The sequence below is a fragment of the Salvelinus fontinalis genome, chromosome 2 (assembly GCF_029448725.1).
Source record: "Salvelinus fontinalis isolate EN_2023a chromosome 2, ASM2944872v1, whole genome shotgun sequence".
Classification (NCBI taxonomy): Eukaryota; Metazoa; Chordata; class Actinopteri; order Salmoniformes; family Salmonidae; genus Salvelinus; species Salvelinus fontinalis.
Window position 1 is genome coordinate 28,123,992 of NC_074666.1, and position 17,718 is coordinate 28,141,709.

General features: G+C 42.5%; 1 protein-coding gene across 2 annotated transcripts in view; it reads left to right on the forward strand.

The window, feature by feature from the left end:
• LOC129815589 (E3 ubiquitin-protein ligase RNF128-like) overlaps positions 1–8,651 on the forward strand; it is a 37,250-nt gene extending 28,599 nt beyond the window's left edge. For both annotated transcript variants that reach the window (XM_055869540.1, XM_055869550.1), the window contains exons 3-7: positions 1,753–1,824; positions 5,788–5,870; positions 6,024–6,120; positions 6,373–6,547; positions 7,108–8,651. In XM_055869540.1, coding sequence (XP_055725515.1) covers positions 1,753–1,824; positions 5,788–5,870; positions 6,024–6,120; positions 6,373–6,547; positions 7,108–7,217 — 537 coding nt within the window. In that variant the 3' untranslated portion in view covers positions 7,218–8,651. The remainder of the gene's footprint in view (positions 1–1,752; positions 1,825–5,787; positions 5,871–6,023; positions 6,121–6,372; positions 6,548–7,107) is intronic.
• The last annotated feature ends 9,067 nt before the right edge of the window (positions 8,652–17,718 follow it).

Genomic DNA, 17,718 nt, shown 5'->3' on the forward strand with positions numbered 1-17,718 from the left:
CCACCTGATAGCTGTGGCTTATCAATAAGCTGATTAAACAGCATGATCATTACACAGGTACACCTTGTGCTAGGGACAATAAAAGTTGTCACACAACACAATGCCAAAGATGTCTCAAGTTTTGAGGGAGTGTGCAATTGGCATGCTGACTGCAGGAATGTTCACCGAAGCTGTTGCCAGAGAATTGAATGTTCATTTCTATACCATAAACTGCCACCAACATCGTTTTAGAGAATGTAGCAGTATGTCCAACCGGCCTCACAACAGCAGACAACGTGTAACCACGCCAGCCTAGGACCTCCACATCCGGCTTCTACACCTGGGGGATCGTCTGAGACCAGCCACCTGGACAGCTGATAAAACTGTGGGTTTGCACAACTGAAGAATTTTTGCCGAAACTGTCTCAGGGAAGCTCATCTGCGTGCTTGTCGTCCTCACCAGGGTCTTGACCTGACTGCAGTTTGGCGTCATAACTAACTTAAGTGGGCAAATGCTCACCTCCAGCGTGCCAGTGGCCATCGAAGTGTGCTCTTCATGGATGGTTTTAACTGTGCCGGGCAGATGGCAGACAGCGTTTTATGGTGTTGTGTGGGTGAGCGGTTTGCTGATGTCGACATTGTGAACAGAGTGCCCTGTGGTGGTGGGTTATGGTATGGGCAGGCATAAGCTGTATCACCCATTGAGCATGTTTGGTATGCTCTGGATCGACGTGTACTACCTCGTGTTCCAGTTCCCGCAAATATCCAGCAACTTATTACAGCCATTGAAGAGGAGTGGGACAACATTCCACAGGCCACAATCAACATCCTGATCAACTCTCTGCGAAGGAGAGTTGATCATGAGGCAAATGTTGCTCACACCAGAAACTGACTGATTTTCGGGTCCACGTCCCTACTTTATATTTCTTTTGTATCTGTAACCAACAGATGCATATCTGTAGTCCCAGTCGTGAAATCTATAGATTATGGGCCTAATGAATTGACTGATTTACTTAGGAACTGGAACTCAGTATATTTTTGTTCAGTGTATATCACAGAAAACATCTACATAATGATGACATTTTCCAGAGAATCCTCAAAGCCAATATTGTCCCTGACTCATCCTGTGTCTCCTAAATCCCCTTACATAACGTTGATTCTTCCTGTGTGCCATTGTGCACATTTTGTCTTGTTGCTATGGGGAGGCTGCATGAGCACAGAGTAGTCTTTAATTGTGTATGTACAATATGTTCAAAGCATGATTTTATTGTATTTTCCAAATTAGTTTTAGAATTGAATCTGCCAGACTGTCCCTCCAGGATTATTTATGCCTAATACGAAAAGTCCCTGATCTACGTAAATCTGCTGTTTTGCCATCCTATATGCAAGCTGATGTAACGTTTCCAATACATGTTCTCAGAGGAACGGCTTAATGACACAGGCAGGGGCTCCTCTAATGAACGCTCTGCTTCTCCCAGATTACCCATGGTCTCTAACATGACCTCGTCGCATACGGTTCTCCTGCTCCTTCTTATTTCAGTCATTTCTGGTCACAGTATAGGAAATTAAATAATTAATTGTTGGTGCAAAATGTTTGCTTTGTTGTTGCATTCTAGTTATTACATAGTGATGTTTTTGTTTTTCAGTTGTCCACTCACTTAGTGGGTTGCTGAACGTGTTTGAAGTAAATTAATTGTCAGAGGAAGCAGATGAATGTAATTTAAACAGTAGCAGGCTCACGTTCTAATACTGAACACCTTCTTCTCTCCAACAGAAACGTCTCAAGGCAGAGGCCAAGAAAGCCATTGGTCAGCTGCAAGTCCGGACTGTGAAACGGGGAGATGAGGTAAACATGTTCAAGTACAATACGGATGTGTTGATGGTTATTATGCATCACTTTGAGGATCATTTGAAAAATATGGTTGTTTCAAACTGGTAAAATATGGCATATGCAATTTTGAATGATGTGTGTTGTATGGTTCTTGTTCTGAGGACATGCAGAGTATTGTAAGCTTCTGTTTTAACCCATTACTCAGACTACTGCACATTTAAACAATTTTGCTTTGTTGGTCTACATATGGGGAAGTAACTGTCTGTTTGTTCCCCCCCCAAAACCATGGTGATCAGTATCTAATGCAATGTTCAGTTCTTGAAAAATTCAATGGTTGCCTCGGACCACAGGCACTTATGAAGACTACATACATGTATGCTCAGTGTCACCACTAGGGCTGTTGGGGTGATGTATTACCGTCAAACCGGCAGTCTTGACCGCAGTAAATTACCACGTGAACATTGAGTCACGGTAATCTCCTCTTATGCACTCAGGACATGCGTTGGTAGTACCCTAATGACTATCATGTCCTAATGGCCTGGTACTCAGGGCTCTATTGTCCCTCTAACCACTCTGACATCAATGCAAAATCGATCAAAAATCACATCAAACACTTTTTTCATATTTTTTCACCTTTATTTAACCAGGTAGGCAAGTTGAGAACAAGTTCTCATTTACAATTGCGACCTGGCCAAGATAAAGCAAAGCAGTTCGACACATACAACAACAGAGTTACACATGGAGTAAAACAAACATACAGTCAATAATACAGTAGAAAAATAAGTCTATATACAATGTGAGCAAATGAGGTGAGATAAGGGAGGTAAAGGCAAAAAGGCCATGGTGGCGAAGTAAATACAATATAGCAAGTAAAACACTGGAATGGTAGATTTGCAGTGGAAGAATGTGCAAAGTAGAGAGAGAAATAATGGGGTGCAAAGGAGCAAAATAAATAAATACAGCAGGGGGAGAGGTAGTTGTTTGGGCTAAGTTATAGATGGGCTATGTACAGGTGCAGTAATCTGTGAGCTGCTCTGACAGCTGGTGCTTGAAGCTAGTAAAGGGAGATAAGTGTTTCCAGTTTCAGAGATTTTTGTAGTTCGTTCCAGTCATTGGCAGCAGAGAACTGGAAGGAGAGGTGGCCAAAGGAAGAATTGGTTTTGGGGGTGACCAGAGATATACCTGCTGGTGCGCGTGCTACAGGTGGATGCTGCTATGGTGACCAGCGAGCTGAGATAAGGGGGGACTTTACCTAGCAGGGTCTTGTAGATGACCTGGAGCCAGTGGGTTTGGCGACAAGTATGAAACGAGGGCCAGCCAACAAGAGCGTACAGGTCGCAGTGGTGGATAGTATATGGGGCTTTGGTGACAAAACGGATGGCACTGTGATAGACTGCATCCAATTTATTGAGTAGGGTATTGGAGGCTATTTTTTCAATTACATCATCGAGGATCGGTAGGATGGTCAGTTTTACAAGGGTATGTTTGGCAGCATGAGTGAAGGATGCTTTGTTGCGAAATAGGAAGCCAATTCTAGATTTAACTTTGGACTGGAGATGTTTGATGTGAGTATGGAAGGAGAGTTTACAGTCTAACCAGACACCTAAGAATATGTGGACAACTACAAATACCAAGTCAGAACCGTCCAGAGTAGTGATGTTGGACGGGCGGGCAGGTGCAGACAGCGATCGGTTGAAGAGCATGCATTTAGTTTTACTTGTATTTAAGAGCAATTGGAGGCCACGGAAGGAGAGTTGTATGGCATTGAAGCTCGTCTGGAGGGTTGTTAACACAGTGTCCAAAGAAGGGCCAGAAGTATACAGAATGGTGTCATCTGCGTAGAGGTGGATCAGAGACTCACCAGCAGCAAGAGCGACATCATTGATGTATACAGAGAAGAGAGTCGGTCCAAGAATTGAACCCTGTGGTACCCCCATAGAGACTGCCAGAGACCCGGACAACAGGCCCTCCGATTTGACACACTGAACTCTATCAGAGAAGTAGTTGGTGAACCAGGTGAGGCAATCATTTGAGAAACCAAGGCTATCGAGTCTGCCGATGAGGATGTGGTGATTGACAGAGTCGAAAGCCTTGGCCAGGTCAATGAATACGGCTGCACAGTATTGTTTCTTATCGATGGCGGTTAGGATATCGTTTAGGACCTTGAGCGTGGCTGAGGTGCACCCATGACCAGCTCTGAAACCAGATTGCATAGCGGAGAAGGTATGGTGGGATTCGAAATGGTCGGTAATCTGTTTGTTGACTTGGCTTTCGAAGACCTTAGAAAGGCAGGGTAGGATAGATATAGGTCTGTAGCAGTTTGGGTCTAGAGTGTCTCCTCCTTTGAAGAGGGGGATGACCGCAGCTGCTTTCCAATCTTTGGGAATCTCAGACGACACGAAAGAGAGGTTGAACAGGCTAGTAATAGGGGTTGCAACAATTTCGGCAGATAATTTTAGAAAGGGTCCAGATTGTCTGTCTAGCCCGGCTGATTTGTAGGGGTCCAGATTTTGCAGCTCTTTCAGAACATCAGCTGACTGGATTTTGGAGAAGGAGAAATGGGGAAGGCTTGGGCGAGTTGCTGTGGGGGGTGCAGTGCTGTTGAAAAAATGGACAACACTTTCTAAGGTGGTGATTCATTCAAAACACCCATATGCATATTGGAGCTTATGCATAGGCTTATGAGCCCAAATTGTGCTGTTACACAGTACATAGCCCATTACAAATGGCAGGAAAAACACAATAAAACTGATTTAAGATGTCTTTGGCACATTGTTTAATTTTGGGAGTATAGGCTAGACCAAATGTTAGAAATTACCTATGAGTGTGGGCTGTATTATTATCGATACTGGATGGACTGGTTACCTTATGCTATGCTCCAAACTTTCTATGCATGAGTCTGGGAGAGAAAGTATAGCCCTAGGCGAGGCTGTTGGTTCATTGATTTTGCAAGGCGTCTTACAATTCTAGTGAATTTGTATATGATTTTGAATAGCCCAGTAATAGCTCCTCGAATATTGTTTAACGTGTGGAGTGAAATAAGTGTTCTTGTTTTAGTTCTCTGCTGCTCCTATTAAGAACATAAAACCAAGCGCAGCTACCATTCACTATTCCAGTGCATATGGATGACATGTCTTTTTCCCCTGCCCCTGTTCCTGCCCATTTGATAATGGCCAATTGTAAACCAAAACGAATTTAACATATTAGTAAAGGCAAGATTAAACTGAGAATAGTTTGATGGCTGAAAATACTATCACTTGATGAGAACAACTGTGCATCCTGAGGTAAGGAACGGAGCGAAAGCTTTTTTTCTGACTTTCTCATATCATCAATAGCCGATAGTCGCATCATTCAGCCCATACATGTTTTGATTTCTAAGGTTTGTATGATTCACAACTAAAGTTGCCAAGTAACTCTAAATGCAGTATATAGGACCTGTTTCAAATGAATACTTTTATGCTCAACATAGCCACTTCATATGCGCACTTGCGCCAGAATATCCTTTCTATTTAATTCAGCTAAATTCAATTATATACTTAATATAAAATCCTAAAATAATGGCATGGGACTTACAAGCATATTTTGTCCGCTAAATGAACAAGCCTACAGCCTATGGCATGGAGCATAGACAGATACCAACATGCATGCAACTTATATTCTGTTCTTCTAAAATACATTTTATTCATATCTTAATGTTTCTATAGACCTGGCTAAAATAAGTAATCGATTTATTGTGAACGTGTATATTATTAAATTGATTTATTAGACGTTTTAAATGTAGTTGTTCCAAAGGTGCACATCAGTGGGTTGAATGCAGCTTGTATGCGTGAAGGCCTGGAGATGCTAAACTTCTTTGTTTAATTAATGGTCATTTAACCGTGAGACCGGCAGTCTTTTGCATGACAATAACCAGCTGACAAAATGTCATGACCGCCACAGCCCTAGTCACTACAATATATTTTTGAACATGTTTTTCAGGAGACTGGGCCTGATGCTGACACCTGTGCAGTGTGTATTGATGCTTACAAGTCTGGCGACGTGCTGACCATCCTCACCTGCAAGTAAGTGCCTAACTGCAGGGGTTTGTTGCTAGTTTAATATTGTCACAGAGTACAGTAGGCCTACCCCTGCCTGCTATTACAATTCCCTTAATTTTGTGATGTCATCATGATTCTTGTTTGTTTTTTCAGTCATTTCTTCTCTTGTCTTTCCAGTCATTTCTTCCACAAGACCTGCATTGAGCCCTGGCTATTAGAGCACAGGACATGCCCCATGTGTAAATGTGACATCCTTAAGGCCTTGGGAGTAGAGGTAGGCAACTGTGTCTTGCATCATGTCCTCTGCATTACCCTGTACTTTGAAATAACCTTTGCTTGTCATTCACTGAAGTTCTTGATTGAAATACTGTTGTAGATTAAACAATATTTACACTGCTAGTGCCATTGTTTAAGGAGAATAGGCAAACATGCTAGATTGCAAGTTGAAACGCCTGTAGTGGGACCAGAAATGGCTATGTCTTTATGAAAGTGATGCTAGTCAGTCCACCTGTATCCCCCTGAGCAGCAGCCGGAGGAGGAGCATCCCAGTCATCAAGTAACCATGCCTCCAGACATGAGGTCCTACCCTAGCGTCCCCGTCCCAGATGACACCCGCAGTGAGACATCCTCCTCAGGCTATGCCTCCGTACAGGGCACAGAGAAGCACAGAAGCCCAGCAGACGAGACCCATACATTTGAGAGTAAGACACAGCATTCACATTCGGAGGCAAATGATTTTGATGAAGTGATGAAGTTATAACATCACAAATAGCTTTGAGAGCTTTTTCACATAAGCGTTGTCTATAGACATAAGGGGAACTACTGTAGTTCAGTTAGAAGTGGTACTACTTTGGGCATGTTCTTTAGAAGATGCAGGCTTTCACATTACTGTGATGTGTTGAAGCCACAACCCTATGCAACCCTGCTCAAGACAGTGTGAATTTTGCCACCCATGTTTTAAAAAATTCTAGTAGTTAGATATTCCCGTTAAAGAATTTCAGATACTTTTTTTGTCTAGTTAGTTTGATTGCTGCAAGTAGATATCGAGTCCACTACAAAATCTATTCCTGATCAAACAACCAGTATTGTTACTGTCTGGTGCTTAAGTGCCTCTTTTTCCCCTCTTCTTTAGCTTGCTTATCCATTGACCTCTGTATGAGCCATTGTGCCAAAATAAATATTGACCAGCAGGTTGGTTCTTGTATGGTTTGCTAGCAGCACTTATGAGGCTTGACTGACTGTAATCATGTTTGTGTTGCAGCGTTGGGGCACTATCCTGACCCTGGGTCAGTCCAGGTGGCCATCCAGCCCCATTATGACAACCTGGCCTTCGAGGGCGACTCACAAAACCAACTGGAACCCCGGACATGAACAGCATGCTCACTCCAAGCACTGGAGCATGGCTAATGGGACTAGCACCACAATCAATTACATTCAAATATGTTTCCTGTGGTCATGAAGCAAGTGAAACCAGGAATGTGGGCCTGAGATTATTCATAGGAAAAGAGGCCTCAACTTACCTATGCATTTCATTTTAACATTAAATTGATGAGGCAATTCTTCGATGCACTTACCACTAAGTTAGGAAATTGTAATTTTCACTCTTGTTCAAGTCCAGTTTAATGCCGATTTGAATTTAATTGTACTTTTTAATGACTTATTTGATTACGTTTCTTGAGGTTTAATTCCTTCAGTCAATGGATCAGTTAGTTACATATTTTTACATTTTTTTATAGCTAATTTCACACCCACAGTTTACTGGGATTAGACTACTCTCCGTGTCTGTTAATGGGGTATTATAGGTGACAGTTCTCATGACAATGAAAGTTTGAGGTGATATGCAAATTCAGTTTCAAAGACCCTTACATTTAGAAACGTACAATAATGCAGTAGTTAGTGTAAGGCATTTTCTGATAAGATTTACAGCTTTGAAAATTCTGCTATTTTCTGCATGGCAAATTACTTTGACAGCAAGCACACTGCTATACAAAGCTTAGTTTTACCTCTGGTATGTATGTGTCTAAGCATTGATTTTATTTCAATCATATGCATAGGATTTTAGTGTCTCTCGAACATACCTTGGTTTGCCTTGTCTAGCAGAGGAGAGCATAAGATGTGAGGAACATTCCACTTTCGAAATATAGATTTGTCTCATTGTTGCTAATTGAATGTACATGTGAATTTGGTTTGCCACTTGTTTGAGGTAAATCCCAAAATGAGGGACTGCTTCCTCCTCCTGTATGCTTGTGACATTACAATTACTTAGGTGCCCTGGCACACACCCCTGCCCAGCACTTCCTGATCTGTACCTGTAGCTACATGTCTTTTTATTTAATTGTTTTGTCTTATGGGTTTCATGCATGTTAGGAGTGGTATTTTAACTTGGAAATACTGAGTCTGGGTATGGGAGTAAGAGCATATATTTAAACCCCCTGGCTTCATGCAAATATTTGTACATATGTTTCAGTAACTACCTGTGCTTTTTGGGTGTGTGCCTTAAAATGATTCAGCAGTGAAAGATATATTCCATGCCATCCTACTTTTAATAGAAAAATGCATAGAGTTCACTGTGTATTTTCAACTAGATTGTGCATGCACTTCACATTAATTAGTTCATTTAATGTCAATACATGTCTCAGGTTTTAAACAACAACAAAATAACTGGTCTTAACCTTGTTCAGCCTTTCCAGAGTAAATGTCTAAGTATTTTTGCTTAAATAAGGGACAAAGGTTAATTTTATTTTACTCAGTTATGTGGGAAATGTACTAAACTGGTATATATTAATAAAATACTTATTGTAAATACATTTGTTTGATCAAAATATTGCTTGGTGCTAATTTGTTCATTTTGTTTGTAAAGGGGATAAAAAAAATCTGATCATTCACTAGTGAATCAATTAATTGTTAGAAAAGGCCATGCTCATGAGGGACATTATTGATATTCAGTGTCAGTCAATTATATCAGCTGCACTTCACCGTAGACAGACTACATATTTGTCAGTGTTGTGTTTGAGACCACCTAAAGCGAGATGGATTCAAGACAAAGACTGGAGCAAATTGAGTCAAGACCGAGACCAGAAAAATACGAGTCCATTTCAAGACCATGATTGGAATTATTTGTCAAATCGCCACAATTCAAAATGTCCAGTATTTGTGTTCATATTTCAGAACAACATGGATTCTTTGGACATTCAGAATAGGAAAACAATGCTTGCTGAGGGACAACAGAGCCACTCTACAAATTCTTACTAACCCAAACAGTGAGGAACAACGGGCCTTCTGCTACCTCAGAGAAGGGCTAAGGGTTTATTAAAAAAATATTTTCAATGATCTGATTTAATCTCTTCTGTTTTTATTAGAAAGGGTTAACACTGAAGAGAAAATATCCAATCAGGATTTTTCTTTGCTGGTCTCTGGGGAGATAAATCTAGCTAGCTAAGTCAGCCATTGGCTAGGCCATCAGAAGCTAGATAAAGGCATCTGCCATTCAACTTTATTAGTACAACATTTTAGAGTGACATTGGAATCAACCAATCATATCTTGACTTAATGGGTGGGACTGTTTTTACAAAAATGTATGGAAACTTCTGCCTTGAAGGCCAACAGGTCACTGCACAATAGCGAGCAGTAGTTTTCCCACGGTTTAGCTAGCTTTTGTTGTCGGCTAGTTTGCAGCAGTTGCAGTAGGTGTTATCAAATAGGATGTTGTTGCTAATTTGTTAGCTTCTCCCTTTTCAAGAATAAATTTCATCAAGAAGTTTAGTTTCAAATGATGATCATCTGGTGAGTGGAACTGTGTTTATTGCAGTGCGCTTGCTATTAGCTATCTTTGAAATTAACTTGTGTGAAACGCTGCATTTAACGTGGAACTGACACAGTGGCGACTCGTCATTCAGGCCTGTTTTGAATGTTATTTTGGCATTAATATGTGTCACATATCAGTTTGAAAACAATGTAAAAAATATATATAATCATTGAGTTAATAAAGCCGCATACAAAAATTGTCTCTTTTTTGCTTTCTTGAGTAAGGCAGCTCCAAAATGTAGGTGTTTCAGCCTAGCTCAGCGCTTTCTGTGGTGGGGCAGACAGCGGAAAATACAGAGCGTAGGGGTTGGTAATGTTCTCTAGTTGCGCCATGATTGGGTCAGTGTTCTGTCACTCATGGGGACACTACGTCACCACAAAATCTACGGGGAGAGCTAGAAAATTCAAGCCACTTGGGTGCTGCCATAGGGTTGCATTGGAAGTGCCCATCCAAGAAGGCTCAAGGTCATTGGCAACAGATAAAATGAAGTCAAATCACGTTGTATCTACAGTAGCTTTGATTGGACTGATCATGTCAACATCATACTTTCAAAATCTTAGCTAGCAAGCTAGCAGTCATAATCATGAATCAAATCGACAATCTACTGGCAAATCCTTTTCAGTCCTTGTCATATGAAGAGAAATGACGAAGAGAAATTATAGATAAAACGTATAGGTTGCCCATCGGCTATTGGAGATAAACATTACAAAACAAGTTGGAAATCTCAAATTCAACAATGAGTGGTTTGGAAGGAATCATTGGCTAACTGCAAGCATTGCAAAGCAATCACTAGCCTGCTATTCAGTGGAGTGGATGTGTGGTCCAAGTCTGGGTTTCAGGGTCTCTTTTCCAAGCTTTAAAGGATAAACATTCAACATTGGCCATGCTGTCAATCCAGCATGACTTCTGCCGCTTTCAAAACAACTGGAAACTCTGAAATCTCGGACTTCAATGAGTTCAAGACGACTGAGAACTTGAGAAAAAACTCGCTCCAACTAGGTAAATACGATATGAACGGTCATCCAAATCGGGAACTTGGGCCTCTTTCTAGAGCTCCGACCTGAAGATCACTAACGTCATGATTCCACCTTGTTTTTTTCCGAGTTCCCAGTTGTTGTGAAAGCACCATAAATCCGGAGAATGCAAGACTTTGAGGACAAAGTTTGATGACAAAATTTGCTCACGAAAGACCGCCACACCACCTTCCTGTTCAAGTGAGCCCAGCACAACAAGATGAGTCTAAAAATGTATTTTTTTTTTATTTATTTTATTTAACCTTTATTTAACCAGGTAGGCAAATTGAGAACACGTTCTCATTTACAATTGCGACCTGGCCAAGATAAAGCAAAGCAGTTCGACACATACAACAACACATAGTTACACATGGAGTAAAAACAAACATATAGTCAATAATACAGTGAAAAAGATAAAAAAAATAAGTCTATATACAATGTGAGCAAGTGAGGTGAGATAAGGGAGGTGAAGGCAAACAGATATATGTATAAATAAATAAAAATATAAAAAGGCCATGGAGGCGAAGTGAGTACAACACAGCAAGTAAAATAAAAACTAAAAAAAAACACTGGAATGGTTGGTTTGCATTGGAAGAAAGTGCAAAGTAGAGACAGAAATAATGGGGTGCAAAGGAGCAAAATAAATTAATAAATAAATACAGTAGGTAAAGAGGTAGTTGTTTGGGCTAAATTGTAGATGGGTTATGTACAGGTGCAGTAATCTATGAGCTGCTCTGACAGCTGGTGCTTAAAGCTAGTGAGGGAGATAGGTGTTTCCAGTTTCAGAGATTTTTGTAGTTCGTTCCAGTCATTGGCAGCAGAGAACTGGAAGGAGAGGCGTCCAAAGGAAGAATTGGTTTTGGGGGTGACTAGAGAGATATACCTGCTGGAGCGCGTGCTACGGGTAGGTGCTGCTATGGTAACCAGCGAGCTGAGATAAGGGGGGACTTTACCTAGCAGGGTCTTGTAGATGACCTGGAACCAATGGGTTTGGCGACGAGTATGAAGCGAGGGCCAGCCAACGAGAGTGTACAGGTCGCAGTGGTGGGTAGTATATGGGGCTTTGGTGACAAAACGGATGGCACTGTGATAGACTGCATCCAATTTATTGAGTAGGGTTTTGGAGGCTATTTTGTAAATGACATCACCGAAGTCGAGGATTGGTAGGATGGTCAGTTTTACAAGGGTATGTTTGGCAGCATGAGTAAAGGATGCTTTGTTGCGGAATAGGAAGCCAATTCTAGATTTGACTTTGGATTGGAGATGTTTGATGTGGGTCTGGAAGGAGAGTTTACAGTCTAACCAGACACCTAGGTATTTGTAGTTGTCCACATATTCTAAGTCAGAGCCGTCCAAAGTAGTGATGTTGGACAGGCGGGCAGGAGCAGGCAGCGATCGGTTGAAGAGCATGCATTTGGTTTTACTTGTATTTAAGAGCAGTTGGAGGCCACGGAAGGAGAGTTGTATGGCATTGAAGCTCGCCTGGAGGGTTGTTAACACAGTGTCAAAAGAAGGGCCAGAAGTATACAGAATAGTGTCGTCTGCGTAGAGGTGGATCAGAGAATCACCAGCAGCAAGAGCGACATCATTGATGTAAACAGAGAAGAGAGTCGGTCCAAGAATTGAACCCTGTGGCACCCCCATAGAGACTGCCAGAGGCCCGGACAACAGACCCTCCGATTTGACACACTGAACTCTATCAGAGAAGTAGTTGGTGAACCAGGCGAGGCAATCATTAGAGAAACCAAGGCTGTCGAGTCTGCCAATGAGGATGTGGTGATTGACAGAGTCAAAAGCCTTGGCCAGGTCAATGAATACGGCTGCACAGTATTGTTTCCTATCGATGGCGGTTACGATATCGTTTATGACCTTGAGCGTGGCTGAGGTGCACCCATGACCAGCTCTGAAACCAGATTGCATAGCGGAGAAGGTGTGGTGTGATTCGAAATGGTCGGTAATCTGTTTGTTGACTTGGCTTTCGAAGACCTTAGAAAGGCAGGGTAGGATAGATATAGGTCTGTAGCAGTTAGGGTCAAGGGTGTCCCCCCCTTTGAAGAGGGGGATAACCGCAGCTGCTTTCCAATCTTTGGGGATCTCAGACGACACGAAAGAGAGGTTGAAGAGGCTAGTAATAGGGGTGGCAACAATTTCAGCAGATAGTTTTAGAAAGAAAGGGTCCAGATTATCTAGCCCGGCTGATTTGTAAGGGTCCAGATTTTGCAGCTCATTAAGAACATCAGCTGACTGTATTTGGGAGAAAGAGAAATGGGGAAGGCTTGGGCGAGTAGCAGAGGGGAGGGCAGTGCTGTTGTCCCGGGTAGGGGTAGCCAGGTGGAAAGCATGGCCAGCCGTAGAAAAATGCTTATTGAAATTCTCAATTATAGTGGATTTGTCGGTGGTGACAGTGTTTCCTATCTTCAGGGCGGTTGGAAGCTGGGAGGAGGTGTTCTTATTCTCCATGGACTTTATGGTGTCCCAGAACTTTTTTGAATTTGTGTTGCAGGAAGCAAATTTCTGCTTGAAAAAGCTAGCCTTGGCTGTTCTAACTGCCTGTGTATATTGGTTTCTGGCTTCCCTGAAAAGTTGCATATCACGGGGGCTGTTCGATGCTAATGCAGAACGCCATAGGATGTTTTTCTGTTGGTTAAGGGCAGTCAGGTCAGGAGAGAACCAAGGGCTATATCTGTTCCTGGTTCTAAATTTCTTGAATGGGGCGTGCTTATTCAAGATGGTGAGGAAGGCATTTTTAAAAAATGACCAGGCATCCTCTACTGACGGGATGAGATCAATATCCTTCCAGGATACCCCGGCCAGGTCAATTAGGAAGGCCTGCTCGCTGAAGTGTTTCAGGGAGCGTTTGACAGTGATGAGTGGAGGTCGTTTGACCGCTGACCCATTACGGATGCAGGCAATGAGGCAGTGATCGCTGAGATCTTGGTTAAAAACAGCAGAGGTGTATTTGGAGGGCAAGTTTGTTAGGATGATATCTATGAGGGTACCCGTGTTTACGGAATTGGGGTGGTACCTGGTAGGTTCATTAATAATTTGTGTGAGATTGAGGGCATCAAGCTTAGATTGTAGGGTGGCTGGGGTGTTGAGCATGTTCAAATTTAGGTCGCCTAGCAGCACGAGCTCTGAAGATAGATGGGGGGCAATCAGTTCACATATAGTGTCCAGAGCACAGCTGGGGGCAGAGGGTGGTCTATAGCAGGCGGCAACGGTGAGAGACTTGTTTTTAGAGAGGTGGATTTTTAAAAGTAGAAGTTCAAATTGTTTGGGAACAGACCTGGATAGTATAACAGAACTCTGCAGGCAGTCTTTGCAGTAGATTGCAACACCGCCCCCTTTGGCCGTTCTATCTTGTCTGAAAATATTGTAAAAAAAATGTCTGAATTTTTGGTGGTCTTTCTAAGCCAGGATTCAGACACGGCTAATACATCCGGGTTGGTAGAGTGTGCTAAAGCAGTGAACAAAACAAACTTAGGGAGGAGGCTCCTAATGTTAACATGCATGAAGCCAAGGCTATTACGGTTACAGAAGTCATCAAAAGAGAGCGCCTGGGGAATAGGAGTGGAGCCAGGTACTGCAGGGCCTGGATTCACCTCTACATCACCAGAGGAACAGAGGAGAAGTAGGATAATAGTACGGCTAAAAGCTATGAGAATTGGTCGCCTAGAGCTACCAGAGCAGAGAGTAAAAGGAAGTTTCTGGGGGCGATAAAATAGTTTAAAGGAATAATGTACAGACAAAGGTATGGTAGGATGTGAATACAGTGGAGGTAAACCTAGGTATTGAGTGATGATGAGAGAGATCTTGTCTCTAGAAACATCATTGAAACCAGGTGATGTCATCGCATATGTGGGTGGTGGAACTGCAGGGTTGGATATGGTATAGAGAGCAGGGCTAGAATCTCTACAGTGAAATAAGCCAATAAACACTAACCAGAACAGCAATGGACAAGGCATATTTACATTAAGGAGAGGCAAGCTTAATCGAGTGATAAATAAGGGTCCAGTGAGTAGAGGTTGGTTGGGGTCGTGGCGATCCAGACAGCTGGCCGGGTATATGGCTATCGGTAGCAGCATAGGATGGAGGTCTGTTTGTAGATACCTCGTGCGTTTCCGTCGGTAGGTTCCGTGTAGTGGGGTTTTGTTCAGATAGCAGCCGATAAGACAGCTAACGATTAGCGGGCCTCAGATGAGCGTTCAGGTAACGCCGGGACGGAGGTGCCGGTTGGATAAATCCCTCGGGCAGATAACGTCGGCAGTCAGTCGTGAAGGCCCGGTGGGGTTCCGTATCTGCAGCAGCAACAAAGAAGCGGGTCCGGATGGTGATGGAGCTCCTCAGCTGGCTAGCTCCAGCATGATTTGAGTTAGCTCCGGGGTCGACGTAAGCCAATAGTCACACGGTATGCAGCTAGCTAGCTGCGAAATCAAGGTGCAAAATAGAGGCTGAGGCTGCGGTTGGAATCCGGGGAAACTGAGAGAAAAAAAGTCCCGGAATGCTCCGGTCCGAGTCGCGTTGCACTAAAGTGCCGGTAGATTATCGAGCTAGAGGAATAGCTGATGACCGCAAAACGTGGGCAGCTGAAACACCAACGCTAGCCAGCAAACCGGCTAATTTCGGGGCAGCTACAGATTAGCTTCTGGCTAGCTATCGGAGTAGCTTCTGGATTAGCTTTCAGGCTAGCTTCTGAATTAGCCCCTGGCTATCTTCCACGATGGATTTTCAGATTGAGGTGAATAGTACTTATTGTAATTGGTGAAGCGGGTTGCAGGAAAGCTTTTGCAGGAAAGCTTTTGTAGTTGAGTTCTTGGATAATAAAATAAATAAAAGATATGTGAAGAAAAGGTGTAAATATATATATATACAGGACACGACAACACGGAAAAATACGTCTGAACTGCTAAGCTACCTTGGTCTGAATTTAATGGTGGTGTGATGTATCGTGATGTATGGTCATATCCTTATGCTTCCTGTATATATCCATCTTCGTGGCTACTTCTCATTCTCTTCATTGACCGCCGTCTATTTGTAGCGCATTTCGATGTTATTTACTTTGAATATTCTTCAAGCATTTGACTCTTTTCACACTGTATTTTGATATCTTTTCAAAATCGAAATAATGCGATATTGTCATTGTAGGGCTTTGGCCAAGTAGCCTGGTGTAGGCTCGATTACCTTCATAAACAGAAAAATGTATTGTATTGTATTGTATGTATTGTATTCTGCTGCAAAAATTATGTAATATGCCAGGGAGATAAGAAAGTAATATTAAGTGTATGTTGTGTAATAAGCTGTTAGTAGCCCATGTGCCTCACCCTAAAAATGTGGTCCCTCTCCACCTCACAACCATTGGTGGTGCACATGTAGCCTATAGCCTGTTTTAGAGAAATGTCATCATTGAATATTGTAAGAGCTTTCATTGTCTGCTTATATGCCTGCTTTATTTATCCTACGGTTCTGACTTGGTGTACAGAGAGAATACTGTAAGAATGGGGATTAACAATGGGGTCCATAAATTGCTGAAGGAGGAGTATGGCCTCAAATATCTGGTTCTTATTCGCTGTGTGTGCCACTCTCTGCAGCTTGCTGTAAGTCATTCTTCCAATGACACCATCCCCCGTAGTGTGGAGTACTTGGTACGAGAGACTTATAACTGGTTTTCAGTGTCTCCAAAGTGCAGGGAGGCCTACAAGGCCATATGTGAGACCATCAACTGTGGGGAGAAACCTTTACAGATAACCAAGGTGTGTGCCACACGTTGGCTCTCCATTGAACCTGCGGTTTCACGCATTTTGGACCAGTGGGAGGAGCTTAGGCTGCATTTCGCAGTCACCAAGTCCAGTGAACACTGCTACATGGCTGAGGTTTTATACTCCATGTAAAGTGATCCTCAAAACATATTGTATCTGACTTTTTTGAAGTCAGTGCTGGGTGAGGTACAGTTGACCATCAAGGTTTTTGAGGGAGAGCAAGTAGATCCTCTTAAGCAACTTGACAGCTTGGTCAGCCTGATCAAGTCTGTGAGCAGCAGGGTGCTGAATCCACTGGCAAATGTTGATGTACTCAAAGGGCCAATCGATGGATACATAAGTCCCAAACCGTACCTTGGTTACCTTTTTGAGTCAAAGGCAGCTGATCTCCACCTTGCACCCGAGGATGAAAACAATGTCCGAAAACAGTATAGCTTTCACCATCTCCCTCACTAATGAGTTGAGGGTGAGACTGCCGGACAACATAAAAGCATTGCAGTACATGTCAGTTTTCAATGTGGAAACTCTAAAGCACAATAAGAGCCCTGGAGAAATATTTAAAAAATAGCCAAGCTCCTTGGCTACTCCCCTGCAGAGATAGACAAGATTGTCCAGCAATGGCGTGCCACCCATCTTAGTAAATGGAATGAGACAAAAAACACACTGGGCTTCTGGATTGAGATTTGGAAGTTCAGGGATGCAGCTGATATCAACCCATTTTAAGAACTTGTCCTTGCCACACTTGAATGTTAAAAAAAAATATATAATTTCACCTTTATTTAACCAGGTAAGCTAGTTGAGAACAAGTTCTCATTTACAACTGCGACCTGGCCAAGATAAAGCAAAGCGACACAAACAACAACACAGTTACACATAGAATAAATAAGCGTACAGTCAATAACACAATAGACAAAAAAGAAAGTCTATATACAGTGTGTGCAAATGGCGTGAGGAGGTAAGGCAATAAATAGGCCATAGTAGCGAAGTAATTACAATTTAGCAAATTAACACTGGAGTGATAGATGAGCAGATGATGGTGTGTAAGTAGTGATACTGGTGTGCAAAAGAACAGAAAAGTAAATAAAACAATATGGGGATGAGGTAGGTAGATTGGGTGGGCTATTTGCAGATGGGCTATGTACAGCTGCAGCGATCGGTTAGCTGCTCAGATAGCTGATGTTTAAAGTTAGTGAGGGAAATGTGAAGTCTCCAACTTCAGCGATTTTTGCAATTAATTCCAGTCACTGGCAGCAGAGAACTGAAAGGAAAGGCGGCCAAAGGAGGTGTTGGCTTTGGGG